At 38.4% G+C, this 23,787-nt stretch overlaps 1 protein-coding gene across 1 annotated transcript in view; it reads left to right on the forward strand.

The window, feature by feature from the left end:
* The window catches only part of pdgfd (platelet derived growth factor d), a 106,782-nt gene that overhangs the window by 81,218 nt on the left and 1,777 nt on the right, over window positions 1-23,787 (forward strand). The window contains exons 4-6 of the mRNA XM_055147742.1: window positions 1,788-1,838; window positions 5,178-5,388; window positions 19,305-19,522. Coding sequence (XP_055003717.1) covers window positions 1,788-1,838; window positions 5,178-5,388; window positions 19,305-19,522 — 480 coding nt within the window. The remainder of the gene's footprint in view (window positions 1-1,787; window positions 1,839-5,177; window positions 5,389-19,304; window positions 19,523-23,787) is intronic.

Below are 23,787 nucleotides of genomic sequence, written 5' to 3' on the forward strand. Positions count from 1 at the left end.
AAGAATATTTGATTTCTATTGTAAAAAGAATGAGCCACGAGTGTGTTCAGCTGTTGTATCTGCCAAAGGAGGACACTTTCATGAATCAAAAGTTTAGAATATGTTTTGGTCAACAGTATACAGTGAAAAACTGGAAAAAATGTGGTGTTTTAAAACTTGTGACTGGTAGTATAAAATTCCGCATTTTGTTTCATGCACTCATTTTAGCTCGGAAATCCTGTACATTTAGTATAGTAGACATATATACTAGAGCCCGACCGATATGGATTTTGTTGTGGCCGATATGAAACCGATATAATGGCGGTTGGAGCTGCTGATATAATCACCGATATATTTAGTGATGTAAAAATTCACTGTAAATCTTGAATTGATTAAAAAACTTAGGTTTGGCTCTAGTGGACTAAATTGGGTTTATTTAGGCAACATTTATTGTTATTTTGACTCCTTACATCATATTTACATACAGTAGATTGGCCTAATGGCATTTTTGCATCACATTCTAGCTACTAGTGATGGGTATTCCAGTTTTTTTTTTTTTTTTAGAGAACCGGCTCTTTTGGCTCGGCTCACTAAAGAGCTGGGTCTTTCGGCTCCCAAGCGACTCTTGAGATTGTTTTGTTGCAAGCAGGTTAAACCAGAACTGAACCAGGACTGAGTGTCGGGACTGTTTCTATCTCTCTCCTGCACTCGAGCCCAAGATTAGTCCTGGTTTATTCATTTTATGCTGAACTGCAGCCAAAATGCACTTTTTTTTATCCTATGCACACGCAGATTTCTGAAAGTTTCGTTTTCAGCCGCGGCTGCTGTCAAACTACGGGTCTACAAGCGGCTTGAAGAGAAAAAGTGAGAAATAGAGAAAACACGGCTCCCAATAAGAAACATGCTCCCGTTGTTCGCTCTAAGAGCCGCTTCGATCGCGACCGACCCATAACTCCTAGCTAGTAAACTATTGCTATTAGCCTTTTGCCGTAAATGCTGCGCAAAGCGGTAGTTAATTATATGTATAAATGTGGATCATTCACACGTCTATTCACAGCTCATTTACATATCAATGCAGGTCCAATAACAAATATACGGCCAATATAGTCACTTTACAATAGACCAATAGAAAACAGCCTGTTTATGTGCGGGAGCTACAGCAGCTAACCGCTAACAAAACCTAAACTCGCTTCAAAGTTGATGTATTTCCAACATTCACCGCTCAAACAGGCTCCTTCTCACATCACAAGTATGCACTAATAAATGTCCTTTTAATCCAGACTCAAACCGATTGTCCGAAAAAGAAAATAATCTCAGTGTTGCGCACCGCTGCGGGTGTAAACAAACACACGCGAGTGAAGTGACGTCACTCTGGTGGTGTGTTCAGGGACAGTACGGACACAGACACAGACAAATTACACCGTAGATAAATACTGATGCGGAGCCACATATTAGGACATTTATCTGTCTGTAAATTGGATTAAATGAACATAATGTAGAGAGTCTAAGCTTTATAACGAGGTATAACATCCATGTGAAATATCGGCCCATATCAGCAAGCATATCGGCCGATAGCCGATATGTCTCCCGGTGCCCATATTGGCCGATAATATCGGCCAGCCGATATATCGGTCGGGCTGTAATATATACTAGTAGACAGACTAATAATAACTCAAACATGTGTGAATGAAATAAAACACACCTCCAGATATGTTTTTGGGGAGGTAACAGCATTATAAAATACTGCTGATAAGAGTTAGTTTTGCTTAATATAGAAGCTTTAATATGTCTTTATTTTCTGTCCGCAGTATGATCCTCCTGCTGCCAGACCAAACTCTGAGGAAGGCATGCTCATGTCGGTAAGTCCTGTACACAATACACATGCATTAACCATCATCAAACACACAACTGGGTCAACACACAGCTTTAGAACAGCTGTTTCAGACACAAAGTGAAGTGAAAGTAAATGTATTAGACTTAGATGAAGAATTTGTATTTCGCACATTCTAATTTGGAAAAAAAAACTTTGCAAACTTCAAACTTCACCTTTGTTTCCAGTGAGCTATTTAGGCGCCTGAGCTCCCTCTGCTATCAGCAACCGGAATTAACATTTAGAACATAAATAATACAATAATTGTGAATGCTATGCTAACAGAGCCACTGTGAAAGCAATTTGTCTGCAGAATCCAGTCCAGCATCCAATTATGTTTTATGGTCTTAAAAACGGGATAGGACAAGTCTGGAGTTTTTTCTATGACATAACAAAACCAGCAATAGTTTTGAGTGCTCAGAGAAGGCAATTTTAGATTTATGGATTAATAAAACATGAGCAAATGAAGTAAAACTGTTTTTGAGACCAATATATGACATGATCAAAAGGTCACAAAGTAAATTTTGGCATAATACGTGTTCTTTAACTCTGACCTGATCACAAACTATCCATCAGCTCCAGACAATGTTTACTACAATATGTTAAACGGGGGCATTTTTTTTCTCTTTTTTTCATCTTTAACAATGACTATATTATTAACAGTGACAGACGCCTAGCCCAAACTCCAACATGCACATACTATTTTCATATTATCCACACGCCTGATGTCCAATGACACGCTCCCTTAGACTCATGTTTCCACAGAACATGTTGTGATTGTAAAGGGTGTACGCGCGCAGCCTGCTCTGACATTTGTGATGATGATAATAATTATTGGGCGCTGGACTGTGGCACTGTGGGTTTTCTGCATGGGCTGGTAATGCGTATGCGTGGGTGGAGGTTTTGTCTTCTTATATACAGCACTCGTGTACGCCCGCTGATACTGTCGGCCTTGAATTATCTGACCAAAAGGCCGTGAAATACAGCAGCACATCACTGAGTTGTTAATCATACTTTTCAATAAGTTTACTCATGGGATTTGAATTTTAAGTGCCACATAGATTTTTGGCACGGGTGGTGTTGCAGTTTATAGTCTGCATCATATAGTCGTATTGCACAATAGTAAAAATAGCAGGATAGCTTGTTCTTGAAAGAAAGCAATACTGACTGGAGTATTGAAAAGTATTGATTCTCAAGCAGAAAATATCAATATTGTATTTTTTTGGTAAAACTGTATTTTAGGGTACACTTATTAACATCTATTATGTAATAAATAAATAACTAACAACTCTTATGTAATAAAACACTCTCTATTAGGTGTTAATAGAGTCCAATTAGCCATGAATTAAGTCATTAAGCCCTAAATATGTCCCCCATTCTAAAGTGATGTTTTGATTGTAGCTAAGAAATGACTAGAAATTGAAATTGAAATGAATATGGTCCCTATTCTAAAGTGGTTTCTTCTTCACACTTAATTCATGTATTGTGACATGCATATTAATAGTTCACCTAATAGAGAGAGTTTCATTACATAAGAGTAAGCTAAATTTATTATACGGAAATAAGCAAAAACTACATTTCTTGTGCTACTAGTCCTTAACAACACTCTTATTAGAATCATAATTCAAGGACAAAAATGGCTTAGTAACATACTAATAAGCAGTAATAAGGAGTGTATTCATATTAAAATGTTTGTAAATGTATAACTAATAGCAGAATAAGCTTATGGGGATTTAAACATTAATAAGGGCTGAATAAATACTAGTTAATGACAAATTAACCATCTACAACTATGCTGATTAGCAGGTAGTTAGATGTTAATAAGTGTACCTTAAAATAATAATAAAGTTGTTGTTTTTTTTTTTTACATACATAGTTAACATATTTTGTGATCTATGTTATAATGTTTCCTCATCACAAACATCCCCAGATTTGTGTTTTGTTTCATTCTCACATATTTAACGCATAGGCCCTGCATATTTAGGTTGAATTCTCTCAAACGGAAAACACTCTTCCACCTTCTGATGTCATGTGGTAATACAGGAAGTGCTCCACTGCGTTTTTAAACTCCATACACCTTCACTAGAATATTTTGGATAATTTCAGACCTGGAATTGCCAACCTCTACTGAACAAAAGGTAAAAGGTAGCTGTTCTCTTTACTGCTTCATGATATCACAAGGAGGAATAAAGCATTTTGAGCTTTGGAGCTGTTGACAGACTAATAATGCAAGCTTACTACAATTTACTGTATGTGAATGAAAGAAAACACAACCCCAGGTATGATTTTGCGGAGGTAACAACATTCCAACAGGACTAAAAGCACAAAAGAGTCAATTTTGCGTAATATAGGACTTTTAATATGTTAGTTTATCTGCAGATATATTTCAAATCTGGATCAGTCCAAGCTGGGGTGTATCAAAGACAATGACACCTTGACACAAGAGCTGGTATCATGTTTGTCATAGTATTTCTTAGTATCGTATCCAGGCCTGCCACGATAATTATTATATTGACTTACCGTTCAGTATATGAAATCAGGAATCATTTTATGGGGGGTCAGTAATTATCGTTTCATTCTGCTGTTTATTTATTGCAGCTCCTGGCTCTTGATTTTTTTTTTTCCAACTTGGTTTATTGAACATTTTAAACATTATCAAACAAACAGAGTGCACTGTATTGAATAGTAACATTACAGGTAAGTAGGACACATCTGAATGTCCTGATTTTTTTTTAACAATTTTGTAGATTTAGAATAGTTGTTGCAGTTTAAATTTGCTCTTGGGTGATTGCGTCAGTGGCATAAATAAGTTTCAGCATTATCTTTTATCGTCTACATTTACTTTAGCAATGCATCATACTTGACACATGACAGGCCTAATCATATCCAAACAAAAATCACTGTTATCGTGCTCACGTTGACAAAAATAAAAGATGGCGTCTGTAAGAGTAAATGTGTATTTTTGAATTTTAACTGGCATATTTTTCCATTTTGAGTGCTAAACTAGGGGTCACGTCGTCGTTAAACATTCATAGCCAACCCCAGACTAAAACATTTGTTCTTCAAATAAATAAAAAAATGTCAAGGTCTGAGAAACAGCGCTGGAGAACTATTCCTAATACAATAAAAGTGCCAGTGTTTTGGGTAACCTTTTGAACAGAGTCTCACAACAGAATAGAGATTTCATTAAAGTAGAAATGTGGTGACTCATGAGTTTGTGGAGTTTGACTTTACAATCTGCCAAGTGCATGGAAGAGTGACTTGAGCTGAACACAATCCTGTAATTCACTGCTCTGCCTCTGTTCTCTGTGCTCTATGCTCCACGCAGGACTTTGGGGCGGGCCAGGTGCCTGTCCCAGAGGTGCCCTTCTCTCTGGAGGATCTGGACAGGACCATCGCAGCCTTTGACACGATAGAAGATCTGCTCAAGTCCCTCAGCCCAGACACATGGAGACAAGATCTGGACAGTATCTACACAGCAGACGCTCAGATCCTGTACCGCTCCAGCGCCTACCACCTGGTCAGCAGACATAACAAAGGTGAGACGTACACTGGGAACGTAATGGGGATAACTGGGACTTTAATTTGGTGCTGAACAACTCCAAGAGACTGTTTAAAGAGTTAGTTAATGGCTACCTATTTATCACAGTCTTAAAAACACAAAAAACAGAGCTAGTTCATTTTAAAGTTATTCCAAAGTTATTTCTCGCTTCCTAAACGCACTCCTAGCATCCTGATTATTCACCATGATGAGCTTATACGAGTTTTTCAAAACATTCAGAGGCCAGAGCAGAGTTTGGTGTTATGGTAATGCTAACAACAACTAACATTACTGACCTAGATAAATATATGTTGTATTACTGTAGTTCTATATTATTTTTTACGTGTACATATACATTTGTAGAATTATGTTTTATTTGACAACTGTCTTACTGTTTTTGCTACTTATTTTGAATTTATTATTAGCATGTGTATTTTTACTCTTTATTATATTATATTTTTGCTTTTTATTATATTATATTATATTATATTATATTTAGGGTTGTAACAATAACCAACATATCGTGATATCGTATCGTCAAAGGTCTCACTCTTAGACCATCACAATATATCGGATTACAAGTTTGTTTGTTTAAATTAAGAGCTATGGTGCAGCAATAGCTAAAAAAAGACAGAGAGAACTACATAGACCATGATCCTTTGCTCCATTTCAGTGTAGACTACATGAAGAAATAACAGTTCTAAGCACTTTTAAGTCTTAGTTCTTTGGATTAAGTCTTGTCAAGGTATTTTAAGAGGAAACCGTAGCATATTAATAGTTAACTTTTGTTCACCTCCACAAAATATCACAATAAATATCATACCATAAGATGTATACTGTTAAAATATCGTACCGAGAAATGTGCATATTGTTACATCCCTAATCGTGAGCCTCCCCAACATATCGTGAGCTTTCCCATGATATTGCAATAAATATCGTACATGAGATTCATACCGTGACAATATCATATCATAGACCCCTAATTATTTTATATTGAGATATATGAGTTTCTGTGTTCAAATAATTTTCCTTGATGATCAATACATTTTGTCTAACTCTAAGTGTAACTGATATGCTGTTCTAACACATCAGCCTTACTTCCTGGTTCACAGACAATTAAAAAATACTTTATAATTAGATGCAAAGAGGAAACAGCTGACTTATTTTGTTTTTACAATATAATAATAATCTGTGACTAGACATTTTTTCAGGTTTCAGAAAAAAATGATAGGCTGCAGACCCTTTAACACTGGAAACTCCAGTTTAAGTCCTATTCCTTTCGAGTTCAAAACCCAAAGTGTGACTAAGAAGAAAAAAATGATCTTGGTCTATAATAAAATGTGGTTAGATTTTCGGTGTAGAGCTGTGGAGCAGTTCGCAGGTACAATAAAGAGGTGCAGAGGCCAAAAAGGGCAGCAGCTCTCTGTCACACAGTGCACACTCAGCAGGACCACCATTTACCTGCATTAGACTGTAGACTTAGCTCCAGTGTGCACCGCCATTGAACTAAATATACAACTCCATTTTCTATGGAATATATGGGTTTGAACAGTATAATGTGGCTGTTTTAATGTGAATGTAAGTTAAATATTGCCACTTTTGTGTATTATAGTTAATGGAAGATAATGTACCGTTAGTGTCACATGAGGTGAGCGGTCCTTTCTTAGTTACTATGGTTACATGCACGCCAGGAAAAACAGATAACTGCCCTAGTCTGATTTAGACACATTAATCTAAATGCACCACACCTTTAATCCAGCTACAATAGAGCTCCTGCACCCACGTGACTAAATCCCACAGGGAAGCCATATTGGCAGTGGGGGATTATACAGCAGTAATGAATGCCAATGAGTAGGATTTTTTTATTTATTTATTTTTATTTATTAAATGAAATTGCAGACAATAATGTATCTTAAAATTTATAGGATTAAACTTGAGTGACCCTTACCTGGTATGGGTGTGATTATAAAGAGTACTCTGTTACCTTCTTATATCATCCAGAAGGGTCACACTAGATTAGGCACAGATGAGGAGAAGCATGAGGGGAAAAAAAGAGCCTGGGAAATAACAGACGTATTTGAATGTGTGCAGTACTCTCTCATTTTAGATCAACAGAGATGACAAAGTACTTCACCTCTGATGACCAAGAATTTCTTTGGGGTTTTGAATAGAATATTTGACTTTGGTTGTTTTATCGCAGTGGTTCAAGGTGTGTATTCCCTCAGAATTTATGATAACTGTTGATCTTCTTAAATACTACCATTTCTTATTATATACAATCCCAAACTTTTTTTTGATGGAAAGAACCACTCCAACAAAATAAGGACTATGAAAAATAAATCTTTCATTCAAATTTGGTTAGAAACAAGGGTTGAACATCTGAATTTTACTGTGATACCATTCTGGAGGACGGCCATCATACTGACAAGGGGTCCCTGGCCTCAGAAAGTTTGAGAACCCCTTTAGGGCTCTTAGATTTTTCATGGTGAGTGTGTGCCCATTATTACAGAGAATAGCCTATAGTCTAATAGTGTACATTTCTCCCTGTAAATACATACAAACTGGACCTTGCTGTCATCACAAAATCGCATGTTGCCATTGTCTTATAGGATGTTGTATTCACTTCACAACTAGAAGCACTGACACCATTTTGAAAGGCATTCATTTTAATATAAGATTCCCGACTATATACATTTATCTGACAACGTCAGTATTTGACTTCCTATTTCCTTGACAACCATTACTCAATGACCAGCACAGTATCATGTCTATCTGCTACAATGCACCACACCTTTAATCCAGTGACATTAAAGTAGTGTGGGATTCCCCTGGATTTAACGCTCCAGCAGTTTGCAGTCCCCATGGACATCTTAACCTGGTTCAGTGCATGTATCCTCACACACTAACTCCACATAATACACATGTGTGAAGGGCAGGGTTGCCAGATTTTCAGAGATTAAAGCGACAAAGCCTGAGAGAAAAATGCGCCGAACAAGCAGCGCCAGCCTCACAAATATAAGCCAAAAAAAGAAGCAGCTAGTAAATATCTGTTATTTTCAGTTCCAGGTTTAAAGGGACATTATGTAACTTTTCTATTGGAGGGTCCATCACAAACTCGTCTCCCTGTGATGTATTTGTTTTGCTGGAATGTTGCACAATATGGCATTAAACATGACAATCTCCATGGAGAGGTTGCCCCTGTGTAGTAAGAATGCATGTTTTCAAAGTATTTTTTTAATATTAATAAAACAACTAATGAAGTAAATGCAAGATGTTCAGTTAAATGCCATTCTGTGGAACTTTTCTGGCAAAGCTGTAACATCACCAGGAGACAAGCAGGTAAGTGACCCTATACTAGAAAGGTTAACATATTTATAATGTGATCAGGTAGTACTTCAGTCAATACTGGGTCTAATATTGTCAAACAGAATCAAAATAAAATCACATCTTTTATGACTTGCAACCCGTGAAAACAAGAACGCAACTTCAGATTGTGAAAATTTACAAATAACTTCCCAAAAGCCCAAAGTTCCTATAAAGAAGCAAACTTGGCAACTCTGGTGAAGATGCCCCCTGCCTCCCTCACCTGTTCTTCTCTTCTTCTTTGGACAGCACATCCATCTCTATCAGGGCTCACACATGACAGGTCTGATGCTACACACAGCTTGTAGAGGCTCGGTACAGGGAGGTCCATGATCCACTGCGCACTGCACTTCTCTCTAATTGGAAATTCAACCTGTGCGGCCAAGCAGAAATGTGCGTCCGTCAGCAGCTTAGCTTTGTTTTCATTAACGCGTTCAAGGCTCCTGCCCACCTCTGGAACAGCAAGGACACCAAGTCATATAGAGATATTAATTGGAATTTTGGGAGCTATAGTTCTCGAAGAAACTTGTGAATAGTATGTACAGTTCAGAAATAAGGTAATTACCGTGGAAGCTCTATGGAGAAACAGTTCATTTCAGTACAGCCCAACCTTAAATACTGCCTTATATTATAAAAAATTATTTAAAAGATTAGTTTGGCAGATCTTTAAGCCAGATGCACTTCCTGATATCACAGTACTCCATGTGGAAGTCTGACCTTGTGATATGTGTGAATAACAGATAGGAACCATGAAATATAATATAATATTTTGTAATACTACTAATTGAGTTTTACAGTTGAGTTGCAAATATGCCTTTAGTCTTCATATGCATTGTATCATGACAACGATAAATATGAACCATTTCCAATTCAAATACTGGCAAATTGTTATAAATATAGTACCTACACGAATCGTAACACAACTGAAATTGTGACTCCTGGAATCATGATATGATTTTGGTACATAGCTCACCTTTTCAACATTATACTAGAGCATATTGATGTATTTAAAACATAATCCAATCCACTTTTAGCTAGGCTGGCGCCACCTAGTGCCTCCACTCAATTTAATTTCTCTCCAGCGACTAGGTCAGGAATCAGAATACACTAGATGGTTTGCAAGAACCCTGAAAGTAGACCATGCACCAGCCAATCAGCAAAGAGCTGAACCAATCCACGTTGTGATATCAGACTGCATACGCTATCCTCCTTTGGACTTCCTTTGTCAAATACAAACTTCGGATTTTTTATTGCACCTTTAATTCGCAAGTTCACCTCGCAGAAACGACAATGATCATTGGCAGACATGTTCACTCTCTGCTTTGTTTGTTGTTGTGCCGGCAATTACTTGGACACCAATGAGTGTTTCAGTGCATTACATACGTCATGACCAAATAGCAGAGATTAAGCAGAGGTTAAATAAAAAAGTACCTGCCTACCGTCGAGAGAATGAACCCTAATGCTTCCACATTCCACAAAGTGAAACTGGCTGATGAATCAGGATAATCCACTTTATTCATATAACACAAACAACAGCTTCCAAAGTGCTGCATAATACAGATGTAAAACAAAATGGAAATATAAATTAAAGCTTTAACTTTACTATTCCTCATTAAGAAAATCAAACCAAATTAGAGCTATAATATCAATAAATAAAAGTGTGAAACCATAAAACGTAAACAGAGACTTAAGATCTGTAAATCCATAACAGGCATGAAAACTAGTTTCCACATTTTGAACATTTTGCCAGAGTCACCCTCCATTTTCCCTTTCTCTCTCTTCCCCTCTTCCTCTTCCTCTCTCTCTTCTCTCTCCCTCCGTGGTCGTGAGGTTGTGAGTGACGTGACCATTCTGCAGTCATACAGCGGTTCTGTCTGTCCCCCCAGGTTCCACACCGCTGCCTTTGTGAGATTACATTTATTCCCCTTTAACAGATACAAGCTCAGCCCTCAGGCACACACACACACACGCACACACACACACACACATATACACATACACACACTCACGCACACGGACATACACACGCACACAGACATACACACGCACACAGACATACACAGGCAGGTTTAGAGAATTTGTGAGGCCATAGACTCATGTAAAGTTCCTGGAGATCGCTTTAACATTAATCATAATTACTAACGTGTCTGTATGCCGAGAAACTTATGATCTATTATTTATTCAGTATTATAACTCACCTCTCTCCAGATCTGACCTGTAACTTGGCCCTGTGGCATCACCTGACTGTCTTCATATAGATAGGTTAGTTTACACTTTTGGGCAAGTTACTTCAAAACTGCAATGCGCTATTTATTACTTGTTACTGTCATTTCAAAGTAATTTGTTACATTACAATATTAATGCGCAACTATTGCATTACTTTTAAATTACTCTCATCAGAATAATTGTTATTTGATAATCAGCGAGCGAAGATGCCAAACTTTTGCACCGTATATGGACTGAACCAGGACTAAACCAGGACTAAACCAGGACTAATCCAGGACTAAACCAGGACTAGACAAGAACTAATCTTGGTTTAGAATGTGGAAACTAGGACGGCCCCTGAGAGAACCCCAAGCCCGTGGAGGAGGGTGACCGCAAAACGCGATTGGCTGTCAGCTCTTTTGGAGCATGGAGTTATGCGCCGGTCCTTTCGCTCGTGGTCAACTGACGGTCTATGCAGGCGCGTCCTGACACTTGGAACCATAATGATGGCATTTCACTGCTGTTGATATCTGTGTGATTTTAGCGAATTTGTATGAAGAAAAACAAAAAAAACAACAACATTGTAACACACGTTACTGACATTTTTCTCTGTAATATCTTACATTATTGCGTTACAGCAAACAGAAATGCATTACAGTAATTCTTTACTTTGATAACATGTTACTCCCAGCACTGTTAGTTTAATGCCAGACTGTGGAGCATTCCACAGGCAACACACCAGGCACAACATCTCCATGAAGACAAACAGATGAACAATCCTCCACAAGAAAAGTAACATTGTGCAGCTTTAAGCTAAACCCTAACCTTAGATTTCATTGCAGATTTCATTCCCCACAACTTCTCCACTACTCTCACTCACGCGCACTCACAAACACACACACACACACACACAGACACACACATATCTTCCACATACAGGCGACTTGGGGCCTCCTGCTTACTGTATTGTTTGGGGATATTGCTCATTGTCCGTCATGCACTAAACTCAGTCTTTGTGTCGGGGCATCTGAGGCAGAACTCATTGTGTTTCCCCGAAGACAAAGAGCAGCGCTGTTACAGCAGCCAGTCGTGGAAACATTCAGGAAAGTTTGAAGAAATTCTGTCAACTTTGGATGTTTCACAAAAGAATATGAATTATAGATTTATGTGAGGTGTATTTGCTCTAAAACTGTCAGTGTACTCCCAACTACTCAAGGCATCAATGTTGGATTAATAGCAGGAGAGTAAAAAGCTTTTCATTGTCACAGCTCACATCTGTAATTTCTGCATCTGAAAATGTATCATGAAAACACCACCGAAATGACAGAGTAGATCACTCTCTTTGTGCAATATTTTACCAAATTAATATGTAAAGGGCCCATATTACACTATTTTCTGATTTATATTCTAATGTTGTTTTTTCATCACAAACAGACCTGGAGTGTTTCGTTTCATTTGCACGTGTTTAAGTTAAGTTGTGAGAAACAGAAAACACTCTATTCCACTTTGTGACATATTGTGGTAATACAATAAGAGCTCCACTGTATTTTTTAACTCCATACACCTTCAATAGAATCATATGGATGATACAGTGTCAGCCCTGGACTTGCCAATCTCTACTGAACAAGAGGTAAAAGGAAACTGTAAACAAGTAGGTGTGTTAGTTTCAATGTAGTTAGCTCCTCCCTTAAGGCAGATATAAGGAAGTGTCCACCAGCGTCTGAACAGAACTGAAGAAGCAGCTTGGATGAGCTGCGAAATGTTTTCGACCTAAATAAATGTTTGTCCACTTGACAAATTTAATTTCTTCTTTGCCATGGATTCTACCTGGACAACTGAGGGATTCTACACATAGCTCTTAACTTTTGAGCTTTGAAGATGTAGACAGACTAATTATAAAATACTTGACGTGCATCCAGGACATTTGTTGCCCTGGAAACAAATGCCATTTCCCAGTCTTTTCCCAGAACAATGGAAGACCAGGCTGAGAGAGTCATTTTAGTGTATTTATTACATAAAACCATCAGCGGAGGTCATCGGCTCGACGGCTCTGGCGTGTATATATTCATACTCCTCTAATGACATTGGTTCAGTCCTGGTTTAGTCCTGGTTTAGTCCTGGTCTGGTCCTGGTTCAGTCCTGGTTCAGTCCTGGTCCACTTCTGGTGTAATCTTGGCAATCGGCTCGGCAGTTGCGGTGTATATATTTATACTCCGCTAATGTTGTGCGTTCCTGATTGGTTGACGCGGTGTCCAAGTTCAGCATTTTCAACGCCTGAAGTATCAATGCACAGTGTCAACACCAGATTCGCGCCACGCTGATGCTCGCAGGCGCGCTGCAAAAACGCAGAATGCCCTAGACACGCGTCCATAGACTTTGCATATAAACTGGTCGCCTTGATGCTCCGGTCTGAACGGGCCTTAAAACATACACATTTTGATAAAACAGTAGCAGAACCTTCTAACCATCTCCACAAGTTCCTTTGTGATTTGTAGCATGGATGCATGACAGAGATTTGCTTTTGCCAAACAATTGCTTATTGATCTCCGATATAAGCGTTTTTTTTCTTGACCCTACTCCAGCTTCTTTCACAGACCCACTCCTGCACCACCAGCACATTCCATCATCAGAAGCACAGCTCTGTTCCTCAGACACTTGGATCGCATGACTGATCTCTTGTTAACTTTTGCCGAAGAGGCTGGAGAAAATTGTCGAATGCTCCGCGATCAATAGCCTTCTCAGAGAGTCACACTGTGTCCACGCTGGAACACACAGCTAATATTGACTGCAGCAAATATGTTACTGTGTTTGGCTTTAAAAGACTCATGCTCGGGGACAATGAAGCGATGACAATGGAGTTCAAATTCACTCATTTTTTAGTGCAAAGAAAATTGTGAGAATTGGACTGCGCAGTTCATAATCCCAAACATTGCTTATATGAAATACAATCCTTTTTTTGAGAATACACCTACATACAGTGGCTGTCACTCAAATGCAGTCACACTGAATTGACTTTTATATCAGATGCCTGCTTAAGATGTAATCTTAAGCAAGAAATGTAGATGAGGTGTGGATGAAGACCTCAGTGCTTTCTGCAATAGATACAGTAGGTCAGTTTGTATGTTTTTTGTTTGAATTCCTCCTTCTAGCTCAAATTGATGCTGTGTCTTTAGGCAAAACACTTCACTCAATGCAGTGTGTGTTAGTGAATGATTGGTGGTCATATTATTAGCAGCCATGTTAACAAATATTTTGTATTCTGCAAGAGCACATTACTTTCAAAATGTCTAAATCAGATCTCATTTGAATCATCTCCAAGTGCATTCAAAATCTGAACATGTTAAACAGTAAATAGCTAAATTTATTTTAAAAATCACATATAAATTGTAAAATAAAGCAGCCCTCAACATCCCTACAAAACACTACTACCTCTGCATTCTTCACTTGCATCTTTGCCATCTGTGCAGATCAGGTTTAAAGGAACTGAATGTAGCCTGAGCTCTTACAAAAGCCATTACAGCATTGTCAGTGTCTTAACCTGCATATAGAGGACACATACAAGTTTTTCTTTTTCCAAATACACAGTATGACCTCTCCATGTGAAAGCTCAGAACCTCCAGAATTCACTCACAGGTGCTGAGGTTTACGTAGTGAGGATTCAGATCAGAGAGAGTGCTTTTAAGTTCAAACTGCACTGAAACTGCCAACCCAAATTATAGACTCATGTGAGGCTCACTCTGCTTTCTGATTGGATAACTGTCTGTCATATCCAATGTTTTTGAAATTAAGAATAAATCAGAATTGCACGTCTTACCTGTAAAAAATATATCCGATTTGAACATGTCTGTCTCATATCTGGGGGCATAGATGGGTTGTGTTTATGAATTTAAAATCAAAATCTTACGTATGGTTCCTTTAAAGTGCCTATGACAGGTTAGACTTTTTTACTAAAACAGTAAAGATCATTATAATGAAGATTTTTGCAAAAACATTCACAATAGTTTTCACTTTCTGGTTGGATATTGTGACATCACACTAAGGAATTGTAACCTAGAAAAACTTCACTAATGCACATAGAAATCATTATCCGACAAATATAAGAAAACACCTTTATTTTTGCTGAAATAATGAAAAAAGTTGTATTTTAAGTGTACATTGTGCTAAAATTTTGGATAGATTTCTCCCTAGTGTGATGTCATCAATGTTTCAACATTTTTCAACTTCTCTTCACAAATTGCGTATTGATTTGTGTAAAACTATCATTTCTATTTACAATCCCACCAAAATTAGAGACTCATCAAAATCTCACATATGGTCCCTTTAAGAGTAGTGATTATATGACTGTTACAATGCACAGTCCAGCGGGGTCCCAGTGAACCATGAAGACCCCGCATCAGCACTTCGTAGTCCGCTGTGAGCCGGTGCTGCTCCCGGCTGTTCACCTTAAGAGCTCATTAACCAAGTCATCAGCCCCTTTTACACCCTTCATTAATTAAACGCCGCATTATGAACACATGAAGAGGTGCCGACTAAAGACTTTAATGATCTTTAATGTTTCAAACGTAATTGTCCAAATTGTCGTCCACTTCAATGCGTCAATGCTTTGGGGCTGTGTTGACGTTGGTTACTAGCAAGTCTTAACTCTCTTTTTTAAGAATATGACTGAAAAGGGCACTTAGATGCAAAAATATGATGCTGGCTCCAGAAACAACTGCACAAGATATTAATACAGATGTGAAACTCACTCAAATCAGCTTTTTTCTACTGATTAACTGTGTATATGGAGTTTTAATAGCATTGTCTACTGTTCTTAGTCCTTCTTTGTCAATTTTTGTGCAAACTAGGTACATTTGGAGCTGCCTCGACTGGCCACTGCAATTTCAAGTACTATGTGACATCACGCAGGACTTCCTTGATAACTGCTAGGTGTTTCAACGCCTGAGTGCAGGGGTGGAGTTTGAAGTGTGGATACTTGTTAGCCCAATCACACTGTTCCTTACACCTCCAAACCCTACTCCTCCTCTTCCTCACTCTTTTCTTTACTCCTCCAGATACTGCCCAGTTTAGCAGCTCTGTTTGAAATGTGGTTGCAGGTGGAGTTTAGTCCTACTTTAAGGATGATGTTTAAGGGTTAAGCCAATCAAGTAACACTAAAAGGTTTTCAATACCAGCCTCTGTTGACACTGAACTTCTCAAAATGTAGTTATTAATACAGTTAATTTAGCTCATACATTAGTTACTTATAAAAAATGAATTTGTATCTTTGATAGACAGGAAAACTGTTCAACAATATATTTTTTCTTTACCTTTTTTTCTGAAATCCATTGCCAATTTTGACCATTATTTATATCAACCTTACCTCAGACCAGAGGTGGGGACTTGCAAGCCGTGACTTGGACTCGAGTCAGACTTGAGTCACTATTTTCAGGACTTGAGACTTGACTTAATAAAATGGACTAAGACTTGGGACTCGACTTGGACTTGGAGGTCAGTGACTTGGGACTTGACTCGGGCTTGTGACTTGAGAAGACTCGAGAAGCACTTTTAAATCTGAATTCTTCACTAAGATTTTGTCAAAACATTTAAAAAGGAAAAATTAACTACATTAATTTCTACAACTTTTACATACTCTATAAATACTCAAATACAAATATACTATGATTTTTTTAAGTACAATTTCTCTTAAAAGTCAAATAAATTGCAAAAACCAAAGCTATATTTGGTACTTTGGTTGACTTGAAATGACTTGAAGCTCAAAGCAGATGTGACTTGGACTTGCCGGTATTTGACTTGGGACTTGACTCTGACTTGAGGTCATAGACTTGAGACTTGCAAAACAAAGACTTGGTCCCACCTCTGCCTCACACACCAACCACACACTACAGCTCAATAACATATTTTACTCTAAGAAAAGGGCAGAAGAAAATATCCAGGACTATTAGTCAAACTCGAAAACAACAAATGCATACAAAAATACAAGATTCATTTTATAATCAGGTCACATTTTAAACATGCCTAAGTGCATACGAAAAACTGAAAGTCTTCAACTATGAACTACGAAACTAATTCAAGACCCCCATGCATTTAGAACATGTTTGTAGAGATCTCAGCTCCAGGGTTAGCAGATTCCATGCATAATAAGGACTTTATAACATCTACATTTCTCTTTTTGATTTCGTTTGCATGTTTTTGTATAATTTCTTTGATTTTTCCTCTTCCTAATTGAACCCAGTGGGCTACATATCCTAAACTCTGTTCCCAATGGAGTTCCTTGTATGAGAATGATTGGAAAGAGTCTAAATCAATAGTACAACAGTCCCACAGATCAGCTGTAATTTGCACCCATGGTACGGACACAGTGTCATGATTACGCCTGATTGGTCCTCTTGTGTCCTCTGCTTTTAGCCTGTGATTTCATTTCTTATTCTCACCCCAGATTACCAAGATTTTAGGTGTAGTATGAACACTATGCACTGGAATTTACTGGAAACATAATATAATGATATATGATATATCATTTGTGTTGACAGGATCTCTAATGAATTCAATCAAGTAATACCTTTTTATTTTGTGATTTTATAATATCTTTGCTGATGGACACCCCAATATCTCCACAAATTTAAAGGGCCCTATTATACTATTTTCTGATCTACGTTATAGTGTTGTCTCCTCTTCAAAACACATACAAACTCTTCTTGTCTCAAGCAAAAAACACTCTTTTCCACATTGTGATGTCATGTGGCAATACAAGAAGTGCTCCACTATGTTTTTAAAATCCATAAACCTTCACTAGAATCATTTGGATCATTTCAGCCCTGGAATTTCCAATGTGTATTGAACCAAAGGTAAAAGGAGCTGTTAACTTGAAAACTACCGCTTCATGACATCACAAGATGGAACAGAGCATTTTGAGCTTTGGAGATGTAAACAGACTAATAATAAAGTATTACTCAAACATGTGAATGAAACAAAACACAACTCCAAGTATGTTTTCAGTGAGGTAACAACATTCTAACATGGCTTAAAGCTCACAAGAGTCAATTTTGTGTCATATAGGACCTTTAATCAAAATAATAATAATAATTTAAACTTTAAAACATAAGGGTTCAAGTCTAAGCACAGGCCAGTTGAGAATCAGACAGTCAAGGTTAGAAGGTACAAAATGATTTGGGAAACTGCACGTGTCATTATGGAGTTTACATCCACTATATAGTATGCACAATAAAATTACATTGCTATGAAATGTAGCTTGAAGTCATATTTTATGGTGTGCTAAATCTGGGGCCGTTTCAAAAGTGCTATGATTTGCAGGGGTAAAAAAACAAACATACTTTTTCATAATAATGTTGAATTTGTTTTCGAGTATAGATATGTGATAACAGCAGCTCTCTCAAATCTGCAAAACTAATTTACCTACAAGTATGAATAAAGCAACCTAACCTAACCTGTTTATCCGTCTCCATCTCCAGTTTTTTTTTATCCTTATCTGTTTGTCCTATACCAGGAAGTAACGCTGTTAGCATGCTCTGGCCTCTGAATGAAAAATTCAAAAATCATTTAAAAAGGCATGAAAGTAAGAAATAACTCCAGACCACTGCAAAAATTAAGAAGTTCATTATAAAGACAGTCAAATTTCGACATAGCGCCATTAAAACAAATGGAAATTTCAGAGTCACATTTTTTCCCAATCACATTGTTCTTTCCAGTTGCTTGTATAAATTTATTTATTCTTCTTTGAAGCATATTCAAAACCAATTAAAACACTTTGGGGACATACTATTTGATAGAGTGTGTCATTGCAGTCAACAAAGCTGGCATTTATTTCATTTATGTCTTAATCCTCTTTAATGCTTGTGAAATTATTTTTAAAACCTGTCTCTGAGTCATATTTAAGAGGCTAAGTGTGCCAATGGGAGATGCGGTTTCCTCCAGAGAGAATAGCATTAGCCACTTTAGTCAATCTTCAATCAATTCTGCATCCTCTCTATCCTTTGTGCACTTTTGAATCTCAGTATCATTTTTCCTCGCACATTTATCCAACCATCTCACATCAATTGTCGCCGTACAATAGTCTCCCCACATTTTTGTCATTTAGTCAATCAATATGACAGAGATTTTTTGTTTGAATTGGAGCCACTTTGCACAATTCGCCTCTCACTCTTCACTTAAACGATTTGGGCTCCTGCATATGCCACCAATTTTTGCTGACAGACACAAGAATGGCCCAAAGTAATAACTATGCAAATTGTCCTACGCTCGAATCTCAATAGAGCATATTTTTAGAGGGTTGTGCAAAATGATTAATCCTTTTATTTTATCTCTCTCTCTCTCTTCTTCCATCTAAAGTTGATCTGAACCGGCTCTACGATGACGTTAAGCGATATAGCTGCACGCCGCGGAACTTCTCTGTGAATCTTCGCGAGGAGTTGAGGGTGACAAGTGCTGTGTTCTTTCCTCGCTGTCTGCTGGTCAAACGTTGTGGGGGGAACTGCGCATGTGGTACAGCAAACTGGAACACCGGATGTACCTGCCAACCCTCCAAGTCCACGCAAAAAATGCACGAGGTGAGGAAAAAAAAAAGATCTGAAAACTAGGGTCCATTACCTCCTGAATAAACGCAAGGTAGATAAGTTTAATGCTACTGTGGAACATTTCAGATAAAGAAATCTTCATAGCAAAAAATCAGATGACAGACCCACCAGAAAAGTTACACAATGCGCCTTTAAAGCACACAAGTTGATGCTGAAGTTGCATTGTTTTCCCCTCATCAAATACCCAGAGTTAACAGAAAGTTGTCTTCTCTGAGCTTCAAAAATGACCAGGTTGCAATTTGCCCAATTTGTTGCATCACAGGTAAAAATCCAGACTTTTTCTGTGTAATTTTTAAGCACATATACCATCACTGGACATGTTTTACAGTCAAACTGTGTTCACAACAAATGTATGGCACTATTAGCCTATTCACAGGGCCTAAGGGCTTAATTTACTTATTTTCCCATTGTTCACAGATTTAATGATTAAAAGGGGAATTAAAACCACAAAATCCATAATATGTGGTCTTTAAACAAGTATTGACATTGGGACTAAATATTGAGTACTGATATTGAAAAAGCATTTGTCTTTGTTATCAAAATCAAGTCTGAGTTTGAGTTTAGCATTATGACAGTACTATTTCTGGGCCGTTTGGGTATGTGAGTGCAGGCTTATCAAAGTTATTTCTTCTATTTGTCCTAAACAGTAGATTTAGTCTCAGCACTTAGCTGCCTTTGTAATCATGAGAGCAGTTCATCAATCCTGGTGTCCAAAAAATACCGAAAATGCCATCAAGGACATGGTTTACAGCGTCAATAAATAATGCATCCCTTTTCTATTATAAAATATATCAACTTTTGGTCCACTAAGGGCTCCCCAAGAGGAAACCGCACAGGGCCAAGAAGAAGCTCAAACAGGCTCTGAAATTGGCACTAATTGTCCATTAGACTTGAGCAGAATATCATGTGTATTAGCTCTTTATACTGCTGTCCGGGTGATCCCTCTAAAACTCCTTACTGTGTCTTTAAGTGCCAGGACAGAGACAATAGGGGAAGGCTCGTGCCATAGATTTTGTGGCCCATATAAAATGTCAAAAGGCTTTTTGGCCGGGGTATCTGTCTTCTGAGTTTATGAAGCCAGAAGAAAACTGACAAGAGTTAGGGGGGAGTTTAGAAGGCATAGAGCAGTGTTTCACGGCTAATAAAATCTAGAGTGTACCTTCTTTCTCAAGTGGGCTTCATGGCCCAACATTACATTATGGAATTTCACTTTTTATCAGAACTGAAGGCTGTACTGTAGCTATAATAATCACGGTTAATTGGTCAAATCCCGGTTAACTGATTAAATCTATCATAAATATGCCAAAACCATGCATGGTCTTTTCACTGTGAAACTAAACATGAAATCAACATTTTTTGCTACTAAACTCTGAATAACAATATTATCTATTGTTTCTTCCTTTTTTGCAGTTTTAGAGTAAACTAGGTCTATTTACAGCAACAGTGAAAAACTGAGTGTATGCTGCCTCCAGTGGGCACTGCCACCTCAAGTACTACATGACATCACACAAGACTGCCCTTATTTGAAGTGTGGAGACCTGTTCTCATTCCCATTTCTCCAAATAAGACTGGGCACCAAATTTTGATCATAATGTGATCCCTGTGAAGTTAGTTTGATATTGTACTATTTAATGCAATTATACTCAAATACAGACACTTTTCCTACACTCCTATTGGCCAGTCTGTGGTGAATTCGACCAATCAGAGTGAAGTGGGAGATAGTAGCAGTTCCCTTTTAAATGTGGTATGAAGCTACTTTGAATATCGCGATAAAATTGAAAACGTGATCTAGGCTCTGGAGAATTTAGATTTTCTTTTTTGTTCACATTAATCACCTAAAACTTTCCCTAAAAATTTCAAAACAACATATTCTAAATTTTTCATTATTCATCCCACTTCTACCACAAACGGCAATGAAAAACTGAAAATCCAAAACAGCTCAAAATATAAAAAAATAAAATGGAAAAACTTAGTCGGTCCCAATGTATAGCCCCTTAAATGATCCCAGTTCGACAGCTCTGCATTGGCCCGACATGAACTTGGAGATGGCTTGTGGCAGTCAGTTAGGGAGCACAGGGGAGTGGGGAGAAATTGGCCGTGCGAGAGCCAGCCCCTGCATTCACAATGAAGCAGCAATGCACCACTGGCAAGCTATAGTCTCCCTCTCTCTCTGTCTGTCTGTCTCTCTGTTTCTCTCTCTCGTCATCCATCTCTCTCATCATCTCTCTCTCATTATCTCTCTCTCATCACCTCTCTGTCCCCATCTCTCTCTCTCTCTCATCATCATCTTTCTCTCGTCATCTCTCTCCCACTATCTCCCTCTCTCATTATATCTCTCTCATCATCTCTCATCATCTCTCTCTCGTCATCTCTCTTTCTCGCTTGCCATCTCTCTCTCGTCATCTCTCTCATCATCTCTCTCTCTCGTTATCTCTCTCTCGACATCTTTCTCTCTTCATCTCTCTCTCGTCATCCCTCTCTCTCGTCATCTCAATGTCTCTCTCTCTAGTCATCTCTCTCCCTCTCTCATCATATCTCTCTGTCTCGTTATCTCTCTCTCATCATCTTCCTCTCTCTCCTCAAATCTCTCTCCCATCATCTCTCTCTCGTCATCCCTCTCGCTCTTGTCATCTCTCTTTGTCTCGTCATCTCCCCCTTTCTCTCTTCAGCTCCCTCTTTCTCTCTTCATCTCTCTCTCATCATCTCATTCTCTCTCGTCATCTCCCTCTCTCTCTCTTCATTTCTCTTTCTCATCATCTCCCGCTCTCTCTCATCATCTCCCTCTCTCTCTCCTGTCATCTCTCTCTCTCTCTCTCTCTTCATCTCCCTCCTAGTCTCTCATCATTTCCATCTCATCAGCTCCCTCTTTCTCTTGTCATCTCTCTCTTTCATCATCTCTCTCTCAACTCCCTCTCTCTCTTCATTCTCTCTCATCTGCCCCTCTCTCATCATCTCCCTCTCTCTCACTTCATCTCTCCCCCTCTCTCATCATCTCCCTCTCTCACTTCATCTCTCCCCCTCTCTCATCATCTCCTCTCTCTCACTTCATCTCTCCCCCTCTCTCATCATCTCCCTCTCTCTCACTTCATCTCTCTCCCTCTCTCATCATCTCTCTGTTTCGTCATCTCTCTTTCTCTCTCATTTCTGTCCTCCACTGGTTTCTACGCCATCTAGTATTCCCAAAATTCCCCCACTCGTCCCTATCTATCCATCAACCCCATCCCAATTCCCATTTTCAATTTGTTCTTTTGCACAACGCCATTTTAAGCCAGTCATTCAGTGCTTTGTCCTGCTTTCCGGTATCTCAATGCGGTTTTGTTCTAGCGTGGCTTCAATATTAAAAATCAGCTCTTGTGTTGCGCTGCCTGTTAAGAAGTCGTACAATGGGACCGGAGACAAAAGTGGGATTTGGGTAGTAATTCCTCCTCGTGTATTTGAGCCTGTGTGTGTAAATGGGGGCGTTTATGCTGGAAATGCATGAAGTAGTATGTGACAGCCTGACAGCCATAGGGTTTAAACTGTTCCACGCGTTTGGGATCATTTCTAAGGGAGCCTGATATTTGGCACTGTATTGTTCCAGTGCTGGGGCTCTCCTCGCTCATAAATCATGTGCAGCAAGGAGGAGAGAGAGTTCACTACATCAATTTTAGAACAATTTGTACTCATGTAAGCTATTTGCGAAAACCTGTATTTGCACAAAAGTGACTCAAAGTTGGGGTATTGATAAATGGTGCATGTTGGGGGAGTGCTGCCGGCTTATTGTTAAATCTGCATATTCTCCCTGTGGGGTTTCAATGCATTTTTATGTTTCTATTGTGGTATTCTGTAATGCAATTGTTGTAATGCAAAAGTAACTGAATGTGCAAACCTCATGTAGATATCCCCATGGTTACAGCAGAGTGACAAAATCGACTTCAAGGTGCATTGTGTAACTTTTCTAGTGCAGGTTCCGTCAAATGCTTATTTTTTCTTCACAGAGATGTTATTGCTTTGCCTGGAATGTTTCACAAATTGGTATTGAACCTTTTTATCATCATGGAGACCAAATCAGACCAAGTTACAATCAGATCTTTGGAGAGGCGATCTCTCGCTCACATTTGGAATGCTTTTTTCCAGGCAGAGCAATGAAGGACCCTCAACCAAAAAGTTACACAGTGTACCTTTAACCATCTCATAGTAGTTCAAGAGGAGGTATTATGCAAAATTGACCTTTTAGAGATTATCAGAAAATAAGCAAT

The sequence above is a fragment of the Boleophthalmus pectinirostris genome, unplaced genomic scaffold, assembly GCF_026225935.1.
Source record: "Boleophthalmus pectinirostris isolate CB_2022bp ecotype Guang Dong unplaced genomic scaffold, ASM2622593v1 HiC_scaffold_9, whole genome shotgun sequence".
NCBI classification, from domain to species: domain Eukaryota; kingdom Metazoa; phylum Chordata; class Actinopteri; order Gobiiformes; family Gobiidae; genus Boleophthalmus; species Boleophthalmus pectinirostris.